At 36.1% G+C, this 18,799-nt stretch overlaps 2 protein-coding genes across 2 annotated transcripts in view; both read right to left on the bottom strand.

The window, feature by feature from the left end:
- Window positions 1–1,101: 1,101 nt before the first annotated feature.
- Window positions 1,102–8,129, bottom strand: RPL31 (ribosomal protein L31). Its single transcript, XM_034431280.3, has 5 exons — window positions 8,045–8,129; window positions 5,939–6,045; window positions 4,613–4,738; window positions 1,746–1,858; window positions 1,102–1,170 (listed from the first exon to the last, which is right to left on the bottom strand). The coding sequence occupies exons 2-5, from the start codon at window positions 6,043–6,045 to the stop codon at window positions 1,139–1,141; spliced, it is 378 nt and encodes a 125-aa protein (XP_034287171.1). The 5' UTR covers window positions 8,045–8,129; the 3' UTR covers window positions 1,102–1,138.
- A 6,157-nt stretch (window positions 8,130–14,286) lies between these two features.
- Window positions 14,287–18,799, bottom strand: part of NPAS2 (neuronal PAS domain protein 2) — a 64,498-nt gene continuing 59,985 nt past the window's right edge. Inside the window, exons 18-19 of the mRNA XM_034431282.3 lie at window positions 17,646–17,823; window positions 14,287–14,947 (exon numbers count right to left, since the gene is read on the bottom strand). Coding sequence (XP_034287173.1) covers window positions 14,777–14,947; window positions 17,646–17,823 — 349 coding nt within the window. The 3' untranslated portion in view covers window positions 14,287–14,776. The remainder of the gene's footprint in view (window positions 14,948–17,645; window positions 17,824–18,799) is intronic.

Below are 18,799 nucleotides of genomic sequence, written 5' to 3'. Positions count from 1 at the left end.
CCTCCAGGACATTGCTAAACAATGCCGGTTGGTGGGCCCGCGGGTGAGGGCCTCCTCTGTGGCTGCCCCAGCTCTCTGGAACCAGTTACCTCCTGAGGTCCAGACCATCCCCACCCTATTGGCCTTCCAAAAAGCGGTGAAGACCTGGCTTTTCCGGCAGGCCTGGGGCGTTGATCTCGCTCTTGCGATCCGGCGAGATCCGGCCATGAATGGTGTGAATGAGTTTTAATGTTTTCAATTTTTAAATGTTTTTCATGATTTTAAATGCATTGTGAGCCGCCCTGAGTCTTCAGAGAGGGGCGGCATACAAATTGAATGAATGAATGAATAAATAAATGGTGGTTATCTTACTCATGTTTTCTTCCAAAAAGGTCTTTAGATACCCGTCTAGCACAGGAATGGCAAGTGTACTTCAAAGGAAAGCTGGGAAAAAAGCCTGCTTTGGTGAAGGGCCAGTCATTTTCAAGTGGTAAAATAGATGACTTAAGGAATTCAGGTTTTTTTTAAAAAAAAAACCTAAAATGCTTGCTTGGTACTACCACTCTATGGGCTGCAAATCTGATGCACTATCTGATCAGGTGAATATTAAATAAACAAAAGGAAGCAATAAATCCTCAGACAATTGGAACATGTATAGAAACTTACACTCTTTTTCTCTACCCGAGGGAAAAATTCCTGCCAATATCATCTTCATTGAGAAATACTTGCAGTCTTAATTGTTGATCTGAAGGGGGACATGATATTTATTTTCATCCAATCTTGACATGTCCTATAATGGTCTAATATATTTATTTCATTCCAGTGCTTGCAAGGGAAGTTGTTTTGCAAAAAAACAGGAAGGGTGAAAAAGATCTGACTTTGTTTCACTATCGGACAAGAGGAGCCAGCAACCCATTAGAAAATTTGGCTTCTGATATATCAGATATTCCAAGAAAGAAGACAAGGTTGCCCTCTGTTTTTCTTCATATCATTAGAATTATCAAGAAATATTGTGACCTACCAGGCAATTGGAAGACTTGTTTCACCTTTGGGCAATTGTGGAATTCAATTGCTGATCAGTAACCCAGAGTAATCTGATTGCAAAAAAGATACGTCTACCTGTTTAATACCAATTTAGTATTTTTATTGTAATAAAAGCTTAGTTTTCATCTACATTAACAGTCTGTAGACCTGCAAACAAAGGAAAAAAAGACAATGAAACCATAAGTTACTGAGAGAGCCGAATATACAGGTAGTCCTCAATTTACAAGTTCATTTAGTGTTCAAAGTTATAATGACACTGAAAAAGTGACTTATGACCATTTCCCACACTTATGACCTTTGTAGCAGCCCCATGATGTGATCAAAATTCAGTTGCTTGTCAACCGATTCATACTTATGACCGCTGTGGTGTCACAAGGTCACGTGATCACCTTTTGCAACCCTTTGATGAGCAAAATCAAATGGGGAGCCAAGATTCACTTAACTATGGTAGTAACTTATCAACTGCAGTGATTCACTTAACAACAGTGGCAAGAAATGTCATAAAATGGGGCAAAACTCAATTAACAAACATCTCACTTAACAAATGTTGGGTTCAACTGTCGTAAGTTGAAGACTACCTGTACTAACAGAATATAACATATGCAATTATATATGTAACTTGTTTTTCTTAAGAAAATGGTGCAATTATTTCTGTTCTAAACAGCGATACAACTACATTTAAAGAAATATGGATCTCCGTTCTAATATAGAATACAATTTACCTTTGAAGGTGGTGACTGGCACATAAGTAACCAGTGTATACAATTTATTGGGTGAATCTTCATCTTCATTACGCTTTCGAGATAAGCGTACTCGGATACGATAAGGAACATTCCTGTAAAATATTTGCAAAGTTTAGAAGCATGTTTTTGTTCTTTTATGCTACTACTTTGCTCTCTAAAAGGTAGGCAAGTTATGTATAATAGCATTTTTTTACTTTTATTTTTTTAACTATAAAACCCCAATGTAAAAATTTTTCTTTATTTCTAAATAAAGCTGCTGTGCTTATTTAAAGTAATATTAATTACAGACAGTCCTGGCTTAATTACAATTTAGATTGGCAACTCCATCACTAAGCACTGTTGCTAAACAGAAAATCAGCTAGTAATGATAGGGTTACACCACTTCCTATTTAGTCATTATGCGAGAAATCACATGACTGTAATTTTACTTCCGCTCTCTCCATTAACTGTTAGTAGGAAGCCTGATGTGAAGCGTACCAACGGCATTAACATGACCACAGACCGATCAATCAATCAGAATAGAGCTGGAAGAGGTCTTCCTAGTCCAACTTCCTGCTCAAGTAGGAAACCCTATACCCGTGATGGCGAACCTATGGCACGGGTGCCAGAGGTGACATGCCGAACCCTCTCTGCTGGCACATGCACCATTACCCCAAGTCAGATCTCTGTGGCGTTTCTTTTGTGAGCTTGTTTCCCTACAAATGACAAAACAGAAGCTCACAAAAGAAAAAGATCTCACCTCTTGCCACGCTGCTGGTGTTGGGATGCCCCGCCTCCCTCTGGCCAACTGGTCTTCGGGTCTCTGCTGCACATGTGTGCATGGCCATGCATGTTTGCGCATGCATGCATCTGCACACATTCACACGGATGTGCATTTGTGCATCTGCAGTTGGGCGACGTCTAAAAGGTTCGCCATCACTGTCCTATACCATTTCAGACAAGTGGCTATCCAATCGCTGCTTAGAAACCTCCAGTGATGAAGTACCTACAACTTCTGAAGGCAAGCTGTTGCACTGGTTAGGAAGTTTCTCCTTAATTCAGATTGCTTCTCTCCTTGACTTGTTTCCATCCATTGTTTCTTGTCTTGCCTTCTGCTGCTTTGGAAAATAAGTTGAAACCCCCCCCCACCCCTTTTCTGGCAGTCCCTCAAATACTGCAATACCACTATCATGTCACACTTAAGTCTTTCTTTTCTCTAGACTGGCCATACCCAATTCCTGCAGCCGTTCATGTTTTTATCTCCAGGCCTTTAATCAACTTAGTTGCTCTTCTTTACATTGTTTCCAAAGTCTCAACTTTTTTTTTTTTGTAAGGTGGTGACCAAAATGGGATGCAGTATTCCAGGTGTGGTCTTACTAAGGATTTATAAAGCAGTACTAATACTTCACATGATTTTGATTTTATGCCTCTGTTTATACAACCAAGGATTGTATTAGCGCTTTCGGCTGCAACCGCACACTACTGGATCATGTTTAAGTGATCATCCACTAGGACTCCAAGGTCCCTCTCACAGTTACTGTTTTTGAGTCAGGTTTCACCTAAGCTGTGCTTACACCTTTGGTTTTTCCTGCCTAAGTGTAAAATCTTGCTTTTTTCCACATTTAAGTTTCATGTTGTTGGATAGGACTCATTGTTCAAGTCTATCAAGATCCTTTTGGATCCTGAGCTTGTCTTCTGGGGTGTTGGCTATTCCTGCCATCTTAGTGTCATCTGCAAATTTGATGAGTTCCCCTTCCTCATCTAAGTCATTCATGAAGGTATTGAAGAATATTGGGCCTAAAATGGAACCCTGTGGTTCCTTCCCTCCATATAGATGTAGAACTATTCGTTGAGTACAGTTTGTCAGCCAGTTACAAATCCATCTGATGATGGTGATGCTGTGATGCAACTAATGCAAGGATTGATCACAAAGCTGGAGTTTGTTTTTTAGATTACTGTAATTTCCAGCAGTCATTAAAAAGACAGTAAGCAAGGACTATCTGTAATCTGTATTCTTCAAGAAAATGAACTCAATCACTTGGATGTATAACTGCATCTGATTATTAGAACTGTAAAGTACAGGTAGTCCTCGAGTTAAGACCCACCATTGAGCCCAAAATTTGTGTTGCTAAATGAAACATTTATTAAGTGACTTTGCCCCATTTTACAACTTTTCTTGCCACAGTTAAGTGAATCATTGTGTTTGTTAAATTAGTAACATGGTTAATTGAATCTGGATTCCCCATTGACTTTGCTTGTCAGAAAGTCGCAAAGCTGATTACATGACTCCAGGACACTGCAAATGTCATAAATGTGAGTCAGTTGTCAAGCATCTGAATTTTGATCATGTGACCATGGGGAGGCTGCAATGGTTTTAAGTGTGAAAAACAGTCATGTCACTTTTTTCAGTGCCGCTTTAACTTTAAACAGTCATTAAATGAAATGTTGTAACTCGAGGACTAGCTGTACATTAAGAAGCACCAGTCATTCTCAGTCCACCCTACTCCACAGGTTTGTGGAAAAAAATGAAAGATAAAAGTATTATGTAAGGGAGAGCCTCGCATTTGTGTGAAAGGGATGACACAAACCAACAAAATTCATTTTTTCCCTTCAATCACGTGCAATATTCAGAGACTCTCTGGATAAGGCCATTTTCTTGGTAAGGTTTTTTCAGAAGTGTTTGGCCATGGCTTTCTTCCTTACCAGTTCTAAAAAAGTTTCACCAGCCAGTTTAGTAGTTGAATGTATTAAAATACTACATTAGCCTCTCATCATCCTCAAGTCTTACTTGTGCAAACACTGAGCATTCCTTTGCACTGAGCAGAGAACAGGAAAGCACCTCGATCAAAGAAACAATCTGATGATACCTTATTCCTTTCGTCCAGACAGCCTTGTTCAGACGGGTATCAATGCGTACATCAGGAGTACCCATTTCCTTCATGGCAAATTTTCGAATTTCCTTAAGAGCACGAGGAGCCCGTTTCTTGAAGCCTCTAAGAGTACAAAAACAGATAAAGACATCAGCTTTAAATAATATAAAAGGTACGCACATTCAAAGAAATGTTTTGTACATACCTTTTCACACAGCTATATGTGCGAATGCACACATTCAGTATTTTCACTGTGAATGCACACAGCTGCCTTCACACACACAAAGCAGAAGCAGACTTTGAAGCAATTATACAGCCTGAGACACAGCTGCTTTAAAGCTGTGAAGGGTTCTTCATTCATTCTAACACATCCAGTGAGTTTTTGAAAATGTTTGTGCAGCCTGAATATAATGGGATATAAATCTATAAACCTCTATTTAAAAAAAAACTATTATGTTCACTACTACATACCTTTGGTATGTTCAAATCTTTATTACAGTCAAAGACCAGTAAATTAAAAATGAGTATCTAATTAAAAGTTCTAGAATAAAATAGTAAGAAATAACGAATAAAATCTATGCTGAAATCATAATTTGGCAGCCTATCTATTAGTTGCACGTAAACAAGAGCACAGACTAAGCTATAATATTAGTTATATTGTGAAGGCCTGTAGTTATCAGGTACTAAAACACAACAGGATGATAATATCAAAAGATTTAGAGCATTAATTGTATACAATGGTTATAATAGATTGTTCATCAGGTTCTGGCAAATCTTTAATGCAGGTGCGCAGAATCTAGTCACCTGCATTGTGATGATGATACTTTTGGTATGTTTTAGAAACAATTTGCAGAAGCAAAATTCAGGAACTTTAGTGTTCTAAACAGGTATTTTAGGGCAAAAAAGGGGAAATTCTAGGAAGCTCTAGAGGGCTTTCAAACTACAACCTTAGCAGCACTTTGAAGTGATGTCATATTCTGATAAAAAAATATTACAGCTAGCTGGCCAATATTTTAATTTCAGGCTTTTTTATAAATTGGAGAGATTATGGCAACACTAAATACCACCTTTCAGGGCTTTTACTGAGCCAGTCCATAATACCCCAGAAATTTCACTGGCCCTGTGGGACTAAGTGCTTCTAATATCTGTGCCATTCTTATTTCTTTTCAAATAAATCCAATAAGTACATTTTATGAACCAACCTTAGCAATTACTGATCTATTTCTGAATTTAAAAAATTAAAGCTATTTTAAAAGGGAATTAACAAAATTTTGACAATTAAAACAGTCTGATCAAAATTTCAATAGAGGAAAAACCACTCACATGCCATGGATCCTTTTGTGAATATTTATTGTATATTCTCGAGTAACCACCTCATTGATGGCTGATCGGCCTTTCTTCTTTTCACCACCTTTCTTTGCAGGGGCCATCTGTTCATAATATGCAACAAAAATAGAATATTGTATACACAGAATTTTAAAGAACAGCATAACATCAAAAGTTTCACACAACGCACATATATATACAGATTAAAAACAGTTCTTTCACTTCCATTGCTAAAAGTGAATCTAATTATTTAATAATGAATTATGTTCACTATTCAACTAGCTCCAAAGGACAAATGGCTTGGGATAGCAAAATATGTAATGGGATTATTCTTGTTTTTGGAATCATTTGTCATCTACAAAATCTGATCCCAAATTTTGGGACAGCTCAAAAGCAGTTTCGGGCAACATTCCTTTTGAACAAGTGTAAAGGCAATGCTAGTTTTTTCCAATATACTTCATTTATACTAATTACACAATTATTTGATTAGAATATGAAGTATCTAACTACTACATTCGTGTACTTCCAGTTTGAAAGGATTAGCTGGTGAGATCACCATTGCCCAGGGGACGGCCAAGTGGTACCATACTTATTTATCTATTTGTTTTATGTTTTATGTTTATGTTTTTATTAAATTTATATACTGCCCTACTCCCGAAGGACTCAGGGCAGTGAACAGGCACATAATAAAATACATAAATACAAAAGTTAGAAACAATTTAAAACCAAATTAAATAATTTAGCCCAAGACAATTAAAAAACCCCATAATTTAAAACAAATTAAAATTTCAGTTTAAAAAATTAAAAAAACTTGCATTTAAAACTTGCATTTGCACACTTTCAAAATGCTAGGTGGGCAGGAGCTTGGAAAAATTGATGGGAGCTCATCCAATAACAATTTGAAAGACAAGATATGGGACTAAAAAATAGTGGCAAAATAAGTTTAGAGAGTTTAACAATATGCATCGCTGAGTCTCTGTCATAACACCACATTCAGTCCCTTCAACTCTTGAGTTACTGAGTATTATTCTATCAATAACGGTGTTGCAACTAAGATACAACTAAGAATTGGTATATCCTATGGACCGCAAATAATGCATAAGAAATCCTACCTCAACAAAACTTTAGAATAGCAAGCAAAGCATTCAATGGTGCAGCTACAGTATGTAGAGTTGGGGGGGGGAAGCATAAAAACCTTAGAATTTACTTATGTTTGCTACATAGCACATCCTGGGATCTTTACACAGCAGCTAAAGGAGAGCACAAACGGCTGATGCTTTGGAGAAACATTGCATCAAGGAAGTGATTATCGCTACAAGGGAGTCTAGGGACAAGAATGCACTAATTCACGATTCATATTTGGGCAATGACTTTTTTTATTTTATAAAAGTTTTTTTTATTTTGAATACATTAAAACAAGACACAAACACACAACATTTATATACATATCACTTTTTCCTACAGCTATTTCTAAGTGATCCTTTCTTGCTATTTACATCTATTTACACATATTTTAATTTTGTCTTATTCAACAATTATTTTCCATCGTTCTTTATTTCGTCTACATTGTACTTGATCTTCAACATTCCCCCCCCTCCTTTATTCCTCTTTCTCATTTTTCTTATTCTCCAAACATTCAACTTTTTTGAATGGTTTTATTCATTAGTACTAAAGATGAGAATCATATTTTTGCCCATGCCAAAAGCATTAGATGGACATAAAAAATGATGTCGCTGACATCTCGGGATTATGGACACTTTCTATGTATCTTCCTGGAGACTTCTTTAGAATAATACACATATATTATATAGATCAATATCTGCCTCCCAGCCTGTTTTATATTAGCCATTACTGTTGCTTCTAATCATCTCTATTTACACGCATTCAAGCGAAACGGCCCTGCGTGCAGGCCGGACACTGCGAGAAAAAAAAAAACGTTTCGGGCACTTAATGGGAAATTTTCAACGTCAGCGCGAAAATATGCAGCCCTCCGTGAGGGACATAATTCCAACAGCCGGGATGGCTCAGAGCCCCGGCCCTAAAAAGTCCCACCGCCACGGATGGAGTCGGATAATAACCAAAACCCACATTACGGGTACTCACCCTGCTTAGGACAAGCTCGGAAAGGAAGAGCCACAGGAATTATGGGAGGAAATCACGGAAACCGGAAGTATCATAGAGCTCGAGGAAGAGCGACGGAAAGAAAAGTTAGCTTCCGGGTTAGAAGGCGGATGTTGAGAGGTGGGTTGTTTGTTGGGACGGGAGACGTGCAGTTTTATCCATTTTTTTTTTGTTTTCCACGGTTTAAGTGGAAATTATAAAAGTTCATAAGAGGCAGTGAAAAGAAAAAAGGATACATTCGTCCTGGAGATACGGCAGCAATTGGGTTTTTTGCTAAGGCAAATTGGATTGGATTTTAAATATTCTTAAAACAGAATAAAAAGTGTAGAGCAGGGGTCTCCAACCTTGGCAACTTTAAGCCTGGAGGACTTCAACTCCCAGAATTCCTCAGCCAGCTTTGCTCCAGCTTTGCTGGCTGGGGAATTCTGGGAGTTGAAGTCCTCCAGGCTTAAAGTTGCCAAGGTTGGAGACCTCTGGTGTAGAGTGTATCTTCCCATTGAAAAATTCTTGATTGAGGTTGGGTGAGAAAAAAGAGCTAAGAGAGCCCAAGCCAATTGTATATCATGTATATCATGCTGCTACCGATAACCTCCCACCGGCCAATACGATCTCACAGAGAGGGCCTCCTGAGGGTGCCGTCGGTCAAGCAATGTCAGCTGGCGGCCCCCAGGGGGAGGGCCTTCTCTGTGGGAGCGCCTGCCCTCTGGAATGAGCTACCTCGCGGAATACGGCTGATTCCGGATCTCCGCACTTTCCGTAAGGCCCTGAAGACGTTTTTATTTCAACAAGCCGGCCTGGCCTGAATAGGTTTTAAGGGTTTTTAATTGTATTGCTAGGGGTTTTTAATTGGGGTGGCCGTTTAATTTAATTTATTCTTAATTATTTTAATTTTTATATTGCATGTTATTTTAATTCTCGGCTGTTCACCGCCCTGAGTCCCTTCGGGGAGAAGGGCGGGATATAAATTTAAATAATAATAATAATAATACCACATTTTTATTCTCTACTCTCCATGCTGCTCCTCAATCTTCAACTGTTTGTTCCGATTTCCCATTTTGGGAATAAAAAAAATGGCTTAGTGTGGGATTTTGCAATCTCTTGCGATTGGAAAGAAAAAGCCTGCCTGAGAAGAAATCAATTTTTAAATAAGAGATAAACCAATCTGGGAATTCCCAGATATTCGGGACTTTTAACTGCCATAGACCTGCCAGCATGACTAATAATGAAGTGCTGAGAAAAATGTAATACTGTATTCATTATGCAGACCACTATGTGGTCTTTCGCTTGGTACTATTTGACGTCCACGTCAAATGATAACTTGTTAAGCAGGAATATAGTCTCATTTCATTTTTTCTTGGGCATCCAGAGGAGGAAGAACATCTACAAATAATAATTTGAATACAATGGATGTGCAACTCATTGATTTAAAATCCTTTCTATTTGGAATCCTTTGTAGTTGCCAGTATTTCAGAATAATAGCAGCATGATTATTTCAGCATTCCTGACATAGCGTAGTGTATATATATAAAAAAACCTTTTATACCCAATACATATTCTGTCTGTCAAATAAGACTAATTATTTGTGTTTATTGTGTGTTTACAGTAGAGATGGAAAAGGTTACATTCCAACAGAGTAAGATTTCAAGAACCATATTCCAATGTTGACAGAGGAAACTAAAGCAGATAGAATCCATGAAATAAAACCAGCATTGTAAATAAGGAGCAGTAGCCATTACAAATAACTCCCCTGTATGCATTTTTAGAAGTAAACAGATTAGTACTTCCATATGCCTTTTCCTTGCATAGCACCTTGAAATAGGCAAGGCTATTCTGTAAGTGTCCAGAGCTGCTGTAATACTCAGATGGGTGGCATATAAATTTAATAAATAAAGTTTATCAGTTTCTTCTTTGCAAACCTATTCAGAAGCGATTTTTTTTCACAAGTTTTAATGTGGCTTGTTTCCAAATAAGCATGTATAAGCCTGCTTCCCCTCCCCCCCTTAAGTGCAGCTTAAGGAGCAGAGATGTGATGTTTGCCATCCTGTAGCCACACATAACTGCCTGCACAGTTACACTCTGCACCAGCTGAATCTTCCTGATGCTCTTTAGGGGCAGCCCCATATAGAATGTGTTACAGCAGGATTCTCAACCCCCTTTAAATGCCCCCCCCCTCTGCAGACCACAGATTGAGAACCACTGTGTTACAGTAATCTACTCTGATTTGTTATATAGGAAGAAGATAAATCCAGTTGATAAAAGTGGGTGTCAAGTGAACATGAAAAGAATAGTTCAGGCAGGGAAAAAACAGTTTCAAAATAATTTTATTGATTACAGATTTAAGATTTAAGATTCTTTTTTTTCAAATAATTTTATTAAGAATTATACATAAAGAGAATAAAAGTCAATACAAACTACAAAAAATACAAACAGAAAAATATAAAAAGAAAGGGGGCCATGTAATTAAAAAAAAGGAGAACGGGAAAGAGAAAGATAAAAGAAATAACTTCCCCCTTCATTCCAGCAGGTAAAAATAATTTTAATAACTTACCACTATCTCTAAATAAAACTATCTTTCTTCTCCCCATGTCTCATCTCGTAGATAAGGAAAATAAGATCCAAATGGTACATAAATCAATCTTTGTCAGCAAAAGTCCAAGAAGGGCAACCAAATATAACTATATTCTTTTTTTAACCATGGTTGAATAAGTCTACGTATGCATCTTTTCTCATTTTTAAAATTATTCTTTAACTCTCTTTTTTAAAAAAGTCTCAGAGGTAGTGTGCTGCTCATCTGTGTTTCAAAGCAAAAATGCTTCAAAACGTACAGATTTCTTTTATATCAATAAGTAAAATTATTCTTCGTCACTTAAAAAAAATATCCTTCCAAATCTTAGCAGAGCTCTTTTGTCTATTCAGACTAAAAAAATATCCAGATGAGATTCATGGTTTAATACCTGTTCATCTATTTTAAAGAATGAGTCATCTATCTGATCCATTTGTATTACATTTAAATCCTCTTCAAATTAATTTCATAGACATCCATTGCAGCTCACAGTTGCTTTACAACTTCATTAGAATAAGCTCTGTCAATTTTTTAATCATTTCATCCATTCTATTAAAAAAATGTCCTAATGATTTCTGTTCTTTATCTTCTGGTTCTAGTGTCCAGCCTTCAAGGTCTCCTTATCATTAAAAAAAAATTAAAGCAGTTTCCATTGAGAAAATATCTTCTAAATAATTCAGAATTATAATTCCAAATCCCTTTAGCCCCTTAATCTGTTGCCAACTTTCAAAATCCATCTACCAAGTTCTTGTTTGCTCCAAATATAATGTTTCTAAAACTTTTAAAATCAAATTTAAGTCATGGTTTTTTAAGGAGGTGGAAACTCACACAATGAATACAGTAAAACCTTGCCAGTCTGAAGAGTCTCAATATGCAAAAAAAAAAAAAAAAAAAACCCACCAAAAAATCAAAAACATGATTAAGATATAAAGCTTGGCATAACTTAGTATCCATAAAGGCTATTTTGTGAGTATGAGCTTAATATAGTCCCAATTGTAAGACATACCATGTATAGGCATTTAAAAACAGCAGTTTCCACAATCAGCTCATAATCTCAATTATATTTCCTTTGTTCTGGAGAAATTATGCCAGTTAGGATCCAGAATCTAGCGGCTCATTGGAAAAGCTATCTTGCTAGCCAACAAAAGTCAGCAAGGTGTCAGCTCACCATGGTATGTACAGGAACTCTCCAGTAACTAAACTTCTTAAAGAGCAAGGTTTGTGTGATTCTACACAATTTAGTTATTTTCAAGATATGCCATTTGTAGCAACAAACTATTTTGCATCTATAGCAACATAGTGGGAACAGAGTAAGTTTTGATCATGACCTTAATAAGCATTAAATAGAAAAATTAATACAATTAATCTTACATCTTCACTTAACAATGGTAATTGAGATCAGAATTTCTGTTGCTAAGCACTGCAGTCATAAAGCATGATATTACGTGACCACATTGCTTAGTGAGAGCAATCCTGAAAGTACCTGTTGCCATTGTTAACCAAAAATCATGAATCATTAAGCAAGAACCTCATGTGATTATGATTTGCAAATTCCTGCTGGCTTAAGCAAAGTCAGTGGGGAAGCTGGCTGGAAGTTGCAAGTCCTGAGTAGTCAGAGGGTGAATGAGTACTCCAAAGTGAGTTGGAGTGCTCTGGCACTGCACGAGTGCATGCAGGCTGGGGAGGAGGTGCTGCAGTGCTGCAAAAGTGCACGGGTCTGGAGTGCATGGGTCTGGAGAGGGGACATTGTAGCACAAAGTGTGAGATCCCTGGAGAAAAATTTGCAGGACCAACTTCCAACTTTCTCTGCTGGCTTTCCCAATGACTTTTCTTGTGAGAAGCCAGCAAGGAAAGTTGCATCATGTGACTGGGGAATGCTGCAACTGTCATAAGTGCAAGCCAAGGGCTCATATCACAGTCACATGACCATAGGGAGGCTGGAATTTTGAAGACTATTCAGACTTACTCATTCAGTGCCACTGCAACTTTGAATGGTCGCTGAACAAGTTGTTAACTAAGGACAACCTGTATTATCCTATTGGCCTCTAAATATCAGACATTTAAATAGCATTGAATATGTATAACTGGGTTATCTGTAAACAGTAGAAGTGTAGGATAATTATCCTGATTGTATGGGGGAAAAGCTACAGAGAAATATTTCCTATATGCCTTAATAAGTTACTACTTGGTAAATGAGCATCTGCATTTAATTCATACTGTATATGTTGTACTACACACTGAATAGTTAACTTTTTAACTTTGCTGAATACAATACTTTGAATGCTGCTACTTGTCTCAAGGGACAGGACTGAGAAAAGGAAGACAGAAAGGATGGAAACCATAGGCAATGACCAAGTTACAACAAATAACAGGCTGGTTTGGCAGCCTTACATTTCTGACCAGAGCATATGTCTTATCAAGAGCATACGTAGAGATGTGTATTAAACCTATAACTCTGAAGCTGTCTTGCTATATCTAAATTCTCACCCACAAAAAAAGTTTAAAAACATTCTAAATTCTAAAGAGTTCATCTTAGATAAAGTGATAAATTGGAATATAAAGTAGATTTATTAAAAGTAAAAGATAAAAATTACTATTTCTGATAGCTTTTAATAGACTTTTGCTGATTAGAACTGAATAATGGACTTTTATAATTTGATTATTGCTAAGGGATGAGATAGGGAAAGAAGATTTTTCTTCCTGAAGTTAAGTTACTGAAGTTATTTATACTATCTGTAGAAAGAGGGAATTGTCTTTTATATATCTTTGTTTTTTGTTCCTTTTTATTTTCTTTTTTAAATCTCTCTTTATTTATCTTTCTCTCTTCTTTAATTTTTATATTTTTCTCCGTTTGTATTAGTATTTGTATTTGCAAACTCTAATAAAAATTATTACAAAAAAAACTAAGCAGTTCATCTTCCATACACAAAATAATCTTCACATATTCTCATATACTTTTATTTGATATAGAAATTGGTTGGGGTTTTGGTTTTTTAACAACAACATTTTTTACACTACTTATTCTATAATAACATAAAATATCTCTTAGAAACATTAAAGTAAAGCATACAAAGTGCAACGCTTTAAGGAAAATTCCACCTTAAATATAATCATGAAATAGATATGTAATAGAGTTGCAGCATTTTTCCACTTAATGGGTTGTGACACAGTGCATATTCTTCCAATGCTTGTTCTGTGACTAGCGAAGAAACTCTTCCATTATGAGAGAAAAATATAAAGAGTTTGGACAGTGTGAGTTTATGTTGGAATAAATAGCTGCACGATTGTGCTTAGGTTCACTGTTTATACTATACTAAATGAATAGGAAGCTGTCCATTGTAATCTCTTGACAGTAGAAACATTGGGTGGAGTGACGATAACAAGTTTAATACTTGCAATTTATGAGTCCAAAGGGTACAGACTAAAGATGTGTTGATTGTTCTAAAGAAATGACAGCATGATCTATCTCACTGCTTATTTGGCCGCTGAAACAGGAATTTCCCTAATTCAAAGTGCCAAGTTATGCTCGTTGTGCAGTTGTGCAAAACAATTAACAATTATTCATAATAAAAAATAAAATCTGAATATATTTTTCATTTTAAATGGTTTTCATTTTAAATGATCAAAATAATGAAAGCCAAGTGTTTTTCTCGCTTCTTGATTTTTGTAGAAAAGTCGGAACACTTTCTGATCAAACTATTCAACTGAGTCATCTAGGAAAAATGTACCAGTTAGCGCCCCAGTGTCAAAGTAATGGTACATATTAGTATTAGTGGTCATTATTGCTGTGCAGCATTTTAGACACCATCTACCAAGGTGTTCAGAGTATGTGCAGCAACACATGAATGTTTAAGGTATGAAAAACTTTAAATTAGGTACATCTTTCCTAAGAAAAGACACAGTTCCATTCAGATGTTGCAAACAGGTGCTACATTCATGCTCCCAAATAACTGTGAAACACTTTGTAAATGGAATCCAAAACACTGCAGTCTTATTATTTCATAGCATAACCACAAAATAGTGCAAATACCTGCAAAATGTTCCCTTTCCATTTTATTGCACTATTTCACCAAGGTCCTAGTATTCTTTATAACACAAACATTCTCCTCCCACTAATAAAGTTAAATGTGCATTGACAGAGAAGGTAGAATCTATTGCCGATGTTGCACATTTAAATTTTCAGATAAACTCATGGTACTTCTGGCAGCAGGTTGGTGCTTCATTGGCATGTGGTGGTACTCAATACCTCCTTCCTGTAGAGAGTAGGGAGTAGAGGGCAGAGAATCTGCTTGCTCCCTGTGCAAAGAGTCTGCCGGCGGTACCTATATATAAGAAACAAAATGTAATGCAGTTAAAAATGGTTCAATAAGTCAAAAATAATGAATTCAGTTTTTATTGCAAAATGTGTGATTTTTTTACCTATTTGACTATATTAATCATGGTCCAGATTTGATACAATTATAGACCAAAGGCCTAATTAAATTGGAATTCTTTCATTTAGTCAATGGCTTGGACAGTAAACAGGGAATATGACTTTTGTTAACCAATGTCATCAAGGATTCTCTCTTAAACTCTATTTTGTATCAGACAGTTTTCTATTATATTTTACAACAGCACCAAAACTTTCTACAACGATCTTGTTTGGCATCAATATTTCAGTTTAATTGCATTTTCAAGTGCATGCACATTTGGAAAATCAGTCCAACTGAGTTCTTGGGCCTTACGACCTATATCTCATATTAAACATTCAAACTTGTTATTAAAAACTAAATGTGTTTTATCCCCAGTGATTGATAACATCTGTTAATAGACTTTATTACTGATAAAGTGGGTACATATCATCTCCTACATTAAGTTCACCGTGAAAAAATGACTTATTTTAAGTACCAGCTTACTGGCTATAATATCAAAAACGAAGTCAAGTCATCATTCTGGGAGTTCCCATGTAGCAAAAGGAAAAAACAAAAGGAACAAGGAAGATATTATGATGCATAAAACAAAAGGAAGTGCACTTGACAAAGACAATGTGCTAAAGTCAGATTTAGAAATAATGACCTCATGTACACTGCCCATTTTCCTGCACAATAATCACATTAAAACAGTTTGTTCCAGATAACAAACCGAGGGAGGTGGGTGGTTAAAAAATATGAAAAATAAACAAACATACTGATGCTTGCATGATGTATAAAATATGAGCAAATTTTCTATAGCTACATACAGTACTGAAACTAATTTACAGTTAGCTTCCTCCTTTGTTTAGAAACACTTGAAATATGTCTAATAGAGAATGCTCTTCTTTTTGCTCTCATGCTAAAATTTTGAGCTATTAGAAGAATACTGTAAGTAAATGTACTTCAAAATGAAACTATTTTAAACCAGTTGAAATCTTTAAATATAAGGAGAGAGAGTTTAAACAGCAGGAACTCAGAAAATAAAATACATATTAATATCAAAGAAAAACTTTAATTAGAGTAAGTTACCTAAGCGGGTTTTTTTAATTCTTGCATCAATCAATAAGAATGGAATTACACTCTTAATAATTTTGCTCAAAGGGCTTTTGCAGATGTCCTTTGGATGATGTAACATTTCTGTAGATATACCATACTGTTGTTTTATCAAAAAACTATCCAAATAATCATTCTTGTATGATAGACTACAAAATTAGATAGCTTTAGTAGAAAGATTGTATTAGGGAATATAGATAGTAAGTGTATGGATTATTCTTCAGAAACTTAAGATTTTTGATTTCTGTTCATTTTTGTTTGATAAGAAAACTTTGCTTAGTTGATCGATGAAGAGTTATTTATGGGACGGTTGAGTTTCTTTATCATTTAAACTGCATACAGATGCAGAATTATCTGAATATTTTGTTAACATTTTGATGAAACAATACTTAAATTTTAGAAAGTTTTAATATGATTCAAAGTTACTGCAATATATTGAGGATTCTGGCTGGCAGTCATTACGAATATTATAGTACAGGCATTGGTTATGAATCAAATCAAATGACAATAAATATAAATAAAACTTGAGGTTCAATATGGTATAAAATAGATATATAACTCAAGAAATGGTATATGCAATAAGTCAGCTATAGGAATTATTTTAAAAAGATAGGATGCTTTTCCTGCATATACAGATAGTCCTTGATTTACATCACAATGGAGCCCAAAATTTCTGTTGCTAAATGAAACATTTGTTAAGTGAATTTTGCCCCATTTTATAACCTTTCTTCTCACAGTTGTTAAGTGAATCACTGCAGTTGTTAAATTAGTAACACAATTAAGTGAATCTGGCTTCCCCATTGACTTTGCTTGTCAGAAGTTCACAAAAGGGGATCACATGACCCTGGCATACAGCAACCGTCATAAATGAGTCAGTTGCCAAGCGTCTGAATTTTGATCATGGGAATGCTACAATGGTCAGAAGTGTGTTACTTTTGGTCAACAGTCATAAATCACTTTTTTCAGTAATGTTGTCACTTTGAACAGTCACTAAATGAACTGTTGTAAGTCAAGGACTTCCTGTACAGTAGGAACATGCCCCCAAAATATCTATGTACTGACAGATGTCAGAAACTAATCTAATATCAGTAACAAAGTCAGTAACTAATAAGTAATTAGAGCTGTGGTGGCACAGTTGGTTGGAATGCAGTATTGCGGGCTAATTCTGCTGACTGCTGATTGCCAGCATTTCGAATCTCACCAGGCTCAAGGTTGATTCAGCCTTCCATCCTTTTGAGGTCGGTAAGATGAGAACCCAGATTGTTGGGGGCAATAAACTGACTCTGTAAACTGCTTAGAGAAGGCTGTAAAGCACTGTGAAGCGGTATATAAGTCTAAGTGCTATTGCTAATGGCCAAGATCAATTTTTGCAACTGAGAAAGAAATTCCCTTCATTGCTATATAAAGAACAATGAAGAAACATTATTACTTTTTCTTAAAAGCGGTTTTTGTTGCCCCTCCAGCTAAAAGGACATTCAAGTCAGATTTACATTAAAATATATTTGTTCCAGCCAACCTGAAGGTAGCATTGCTGTGGAAGATGTTGATGCATAGATTGCAAAGATGAGGGTTGAGATGGTGATACTCCAGAGAATCCTGGGTGCAATCCTGGTTGTCTCATAAGCACCACTGGTGTACCGTTGCTGGAAGTTTGTGCTTCCAAACCTTGGCAAGTTTGTATTTTTTGAAAATACCTATGAAAAGAAATAGTTTTGCGATTTTCAGTTAAAAAAAAAAACCCGTACAGTAAAATCTAAATTTTATTGATTATCTGTTAGGAACAACAGATAAAAATATGAAGCATTAAGCAACGAACCCTATTCATTTCTACCCTCCATGAAGAGTCTGTGTATCTAAAATTCTTTCGATAGGTCTCCCAGCATGACAGAAGCTAAGCAGGGATGACAGCAATGTTGTGAAGTCAGAAATTGATTTAACGGTTATGATACTTTTGTTTTGGTGCTAGTAAAATGACAACTAGTTCTTCCATTAGAGATAGAAGAGTTGGAAACTATGGTTTAGTATTTAAATTAGAAATTGGGCATTACAAAGAAAATTAATGAAAAACATCTTCAAAAATGACTAAAGAAGAGTTGTTGAGGATATATCAGTAGGAGAGAACTATTTTTTCCAGAAGTTTACCATAGATATTACTATATCCTGGATAATACGTTCTATGAAGCCCATGTTTTCTACATAAACTTCCAGTTGTGAGAAAGCCATATGCTGTTCAGATATTATTACAGACATGACTGCTATATGAAAGCTGTACAAAGGTTTCAGTTCCTAATTGGTGGCTAAATTTGATAAGCCTGTTGCTAAGCAATATTTGCACTTGCTGGATGACTGTAGCAGTTTTACTTGAAGCTCTCCTGGGCCATGAGCTTCATCATTATGAATCTAATCTTTGATGGTCTTGATTTTGTTCTATTAGAATTTACAACTTGCCTGGATATATTGTTCTGCCCAAACATGGACCTCAACTTTTTTAAAATTTCACTAAAATGTGAATTCATAACAACCATCTCAGCCCTGCCTCCCAGATCCATTCATCATGTGACAAAGACCATGAAGCAGGGGTGAAATGCTCCCGGTTCGGACCGGATCGCGCAATCCGGTAGCGATGGCAAATGGTGGTTCGGAGAACCGGTAGCAAAAATCCCTGCGCCC

Source organism: Pantherophis guttatus, chromosome 5 (assembly GCF_059756535.1).
Source record: "Pantherophis guttatus breed Tessera chromosome 5, ASM5975653v1, whole genome shotgun sequence".
Lineage (NCBI taxonomy): Eukaryota > Metazoa > Chordata > Lepidosauria > Squamata > Colubridae > Pantherophis > Pantherophis guttatus.
This window is presented reverse-complemented; position numbering and strand designations above follow the sequence as displayed.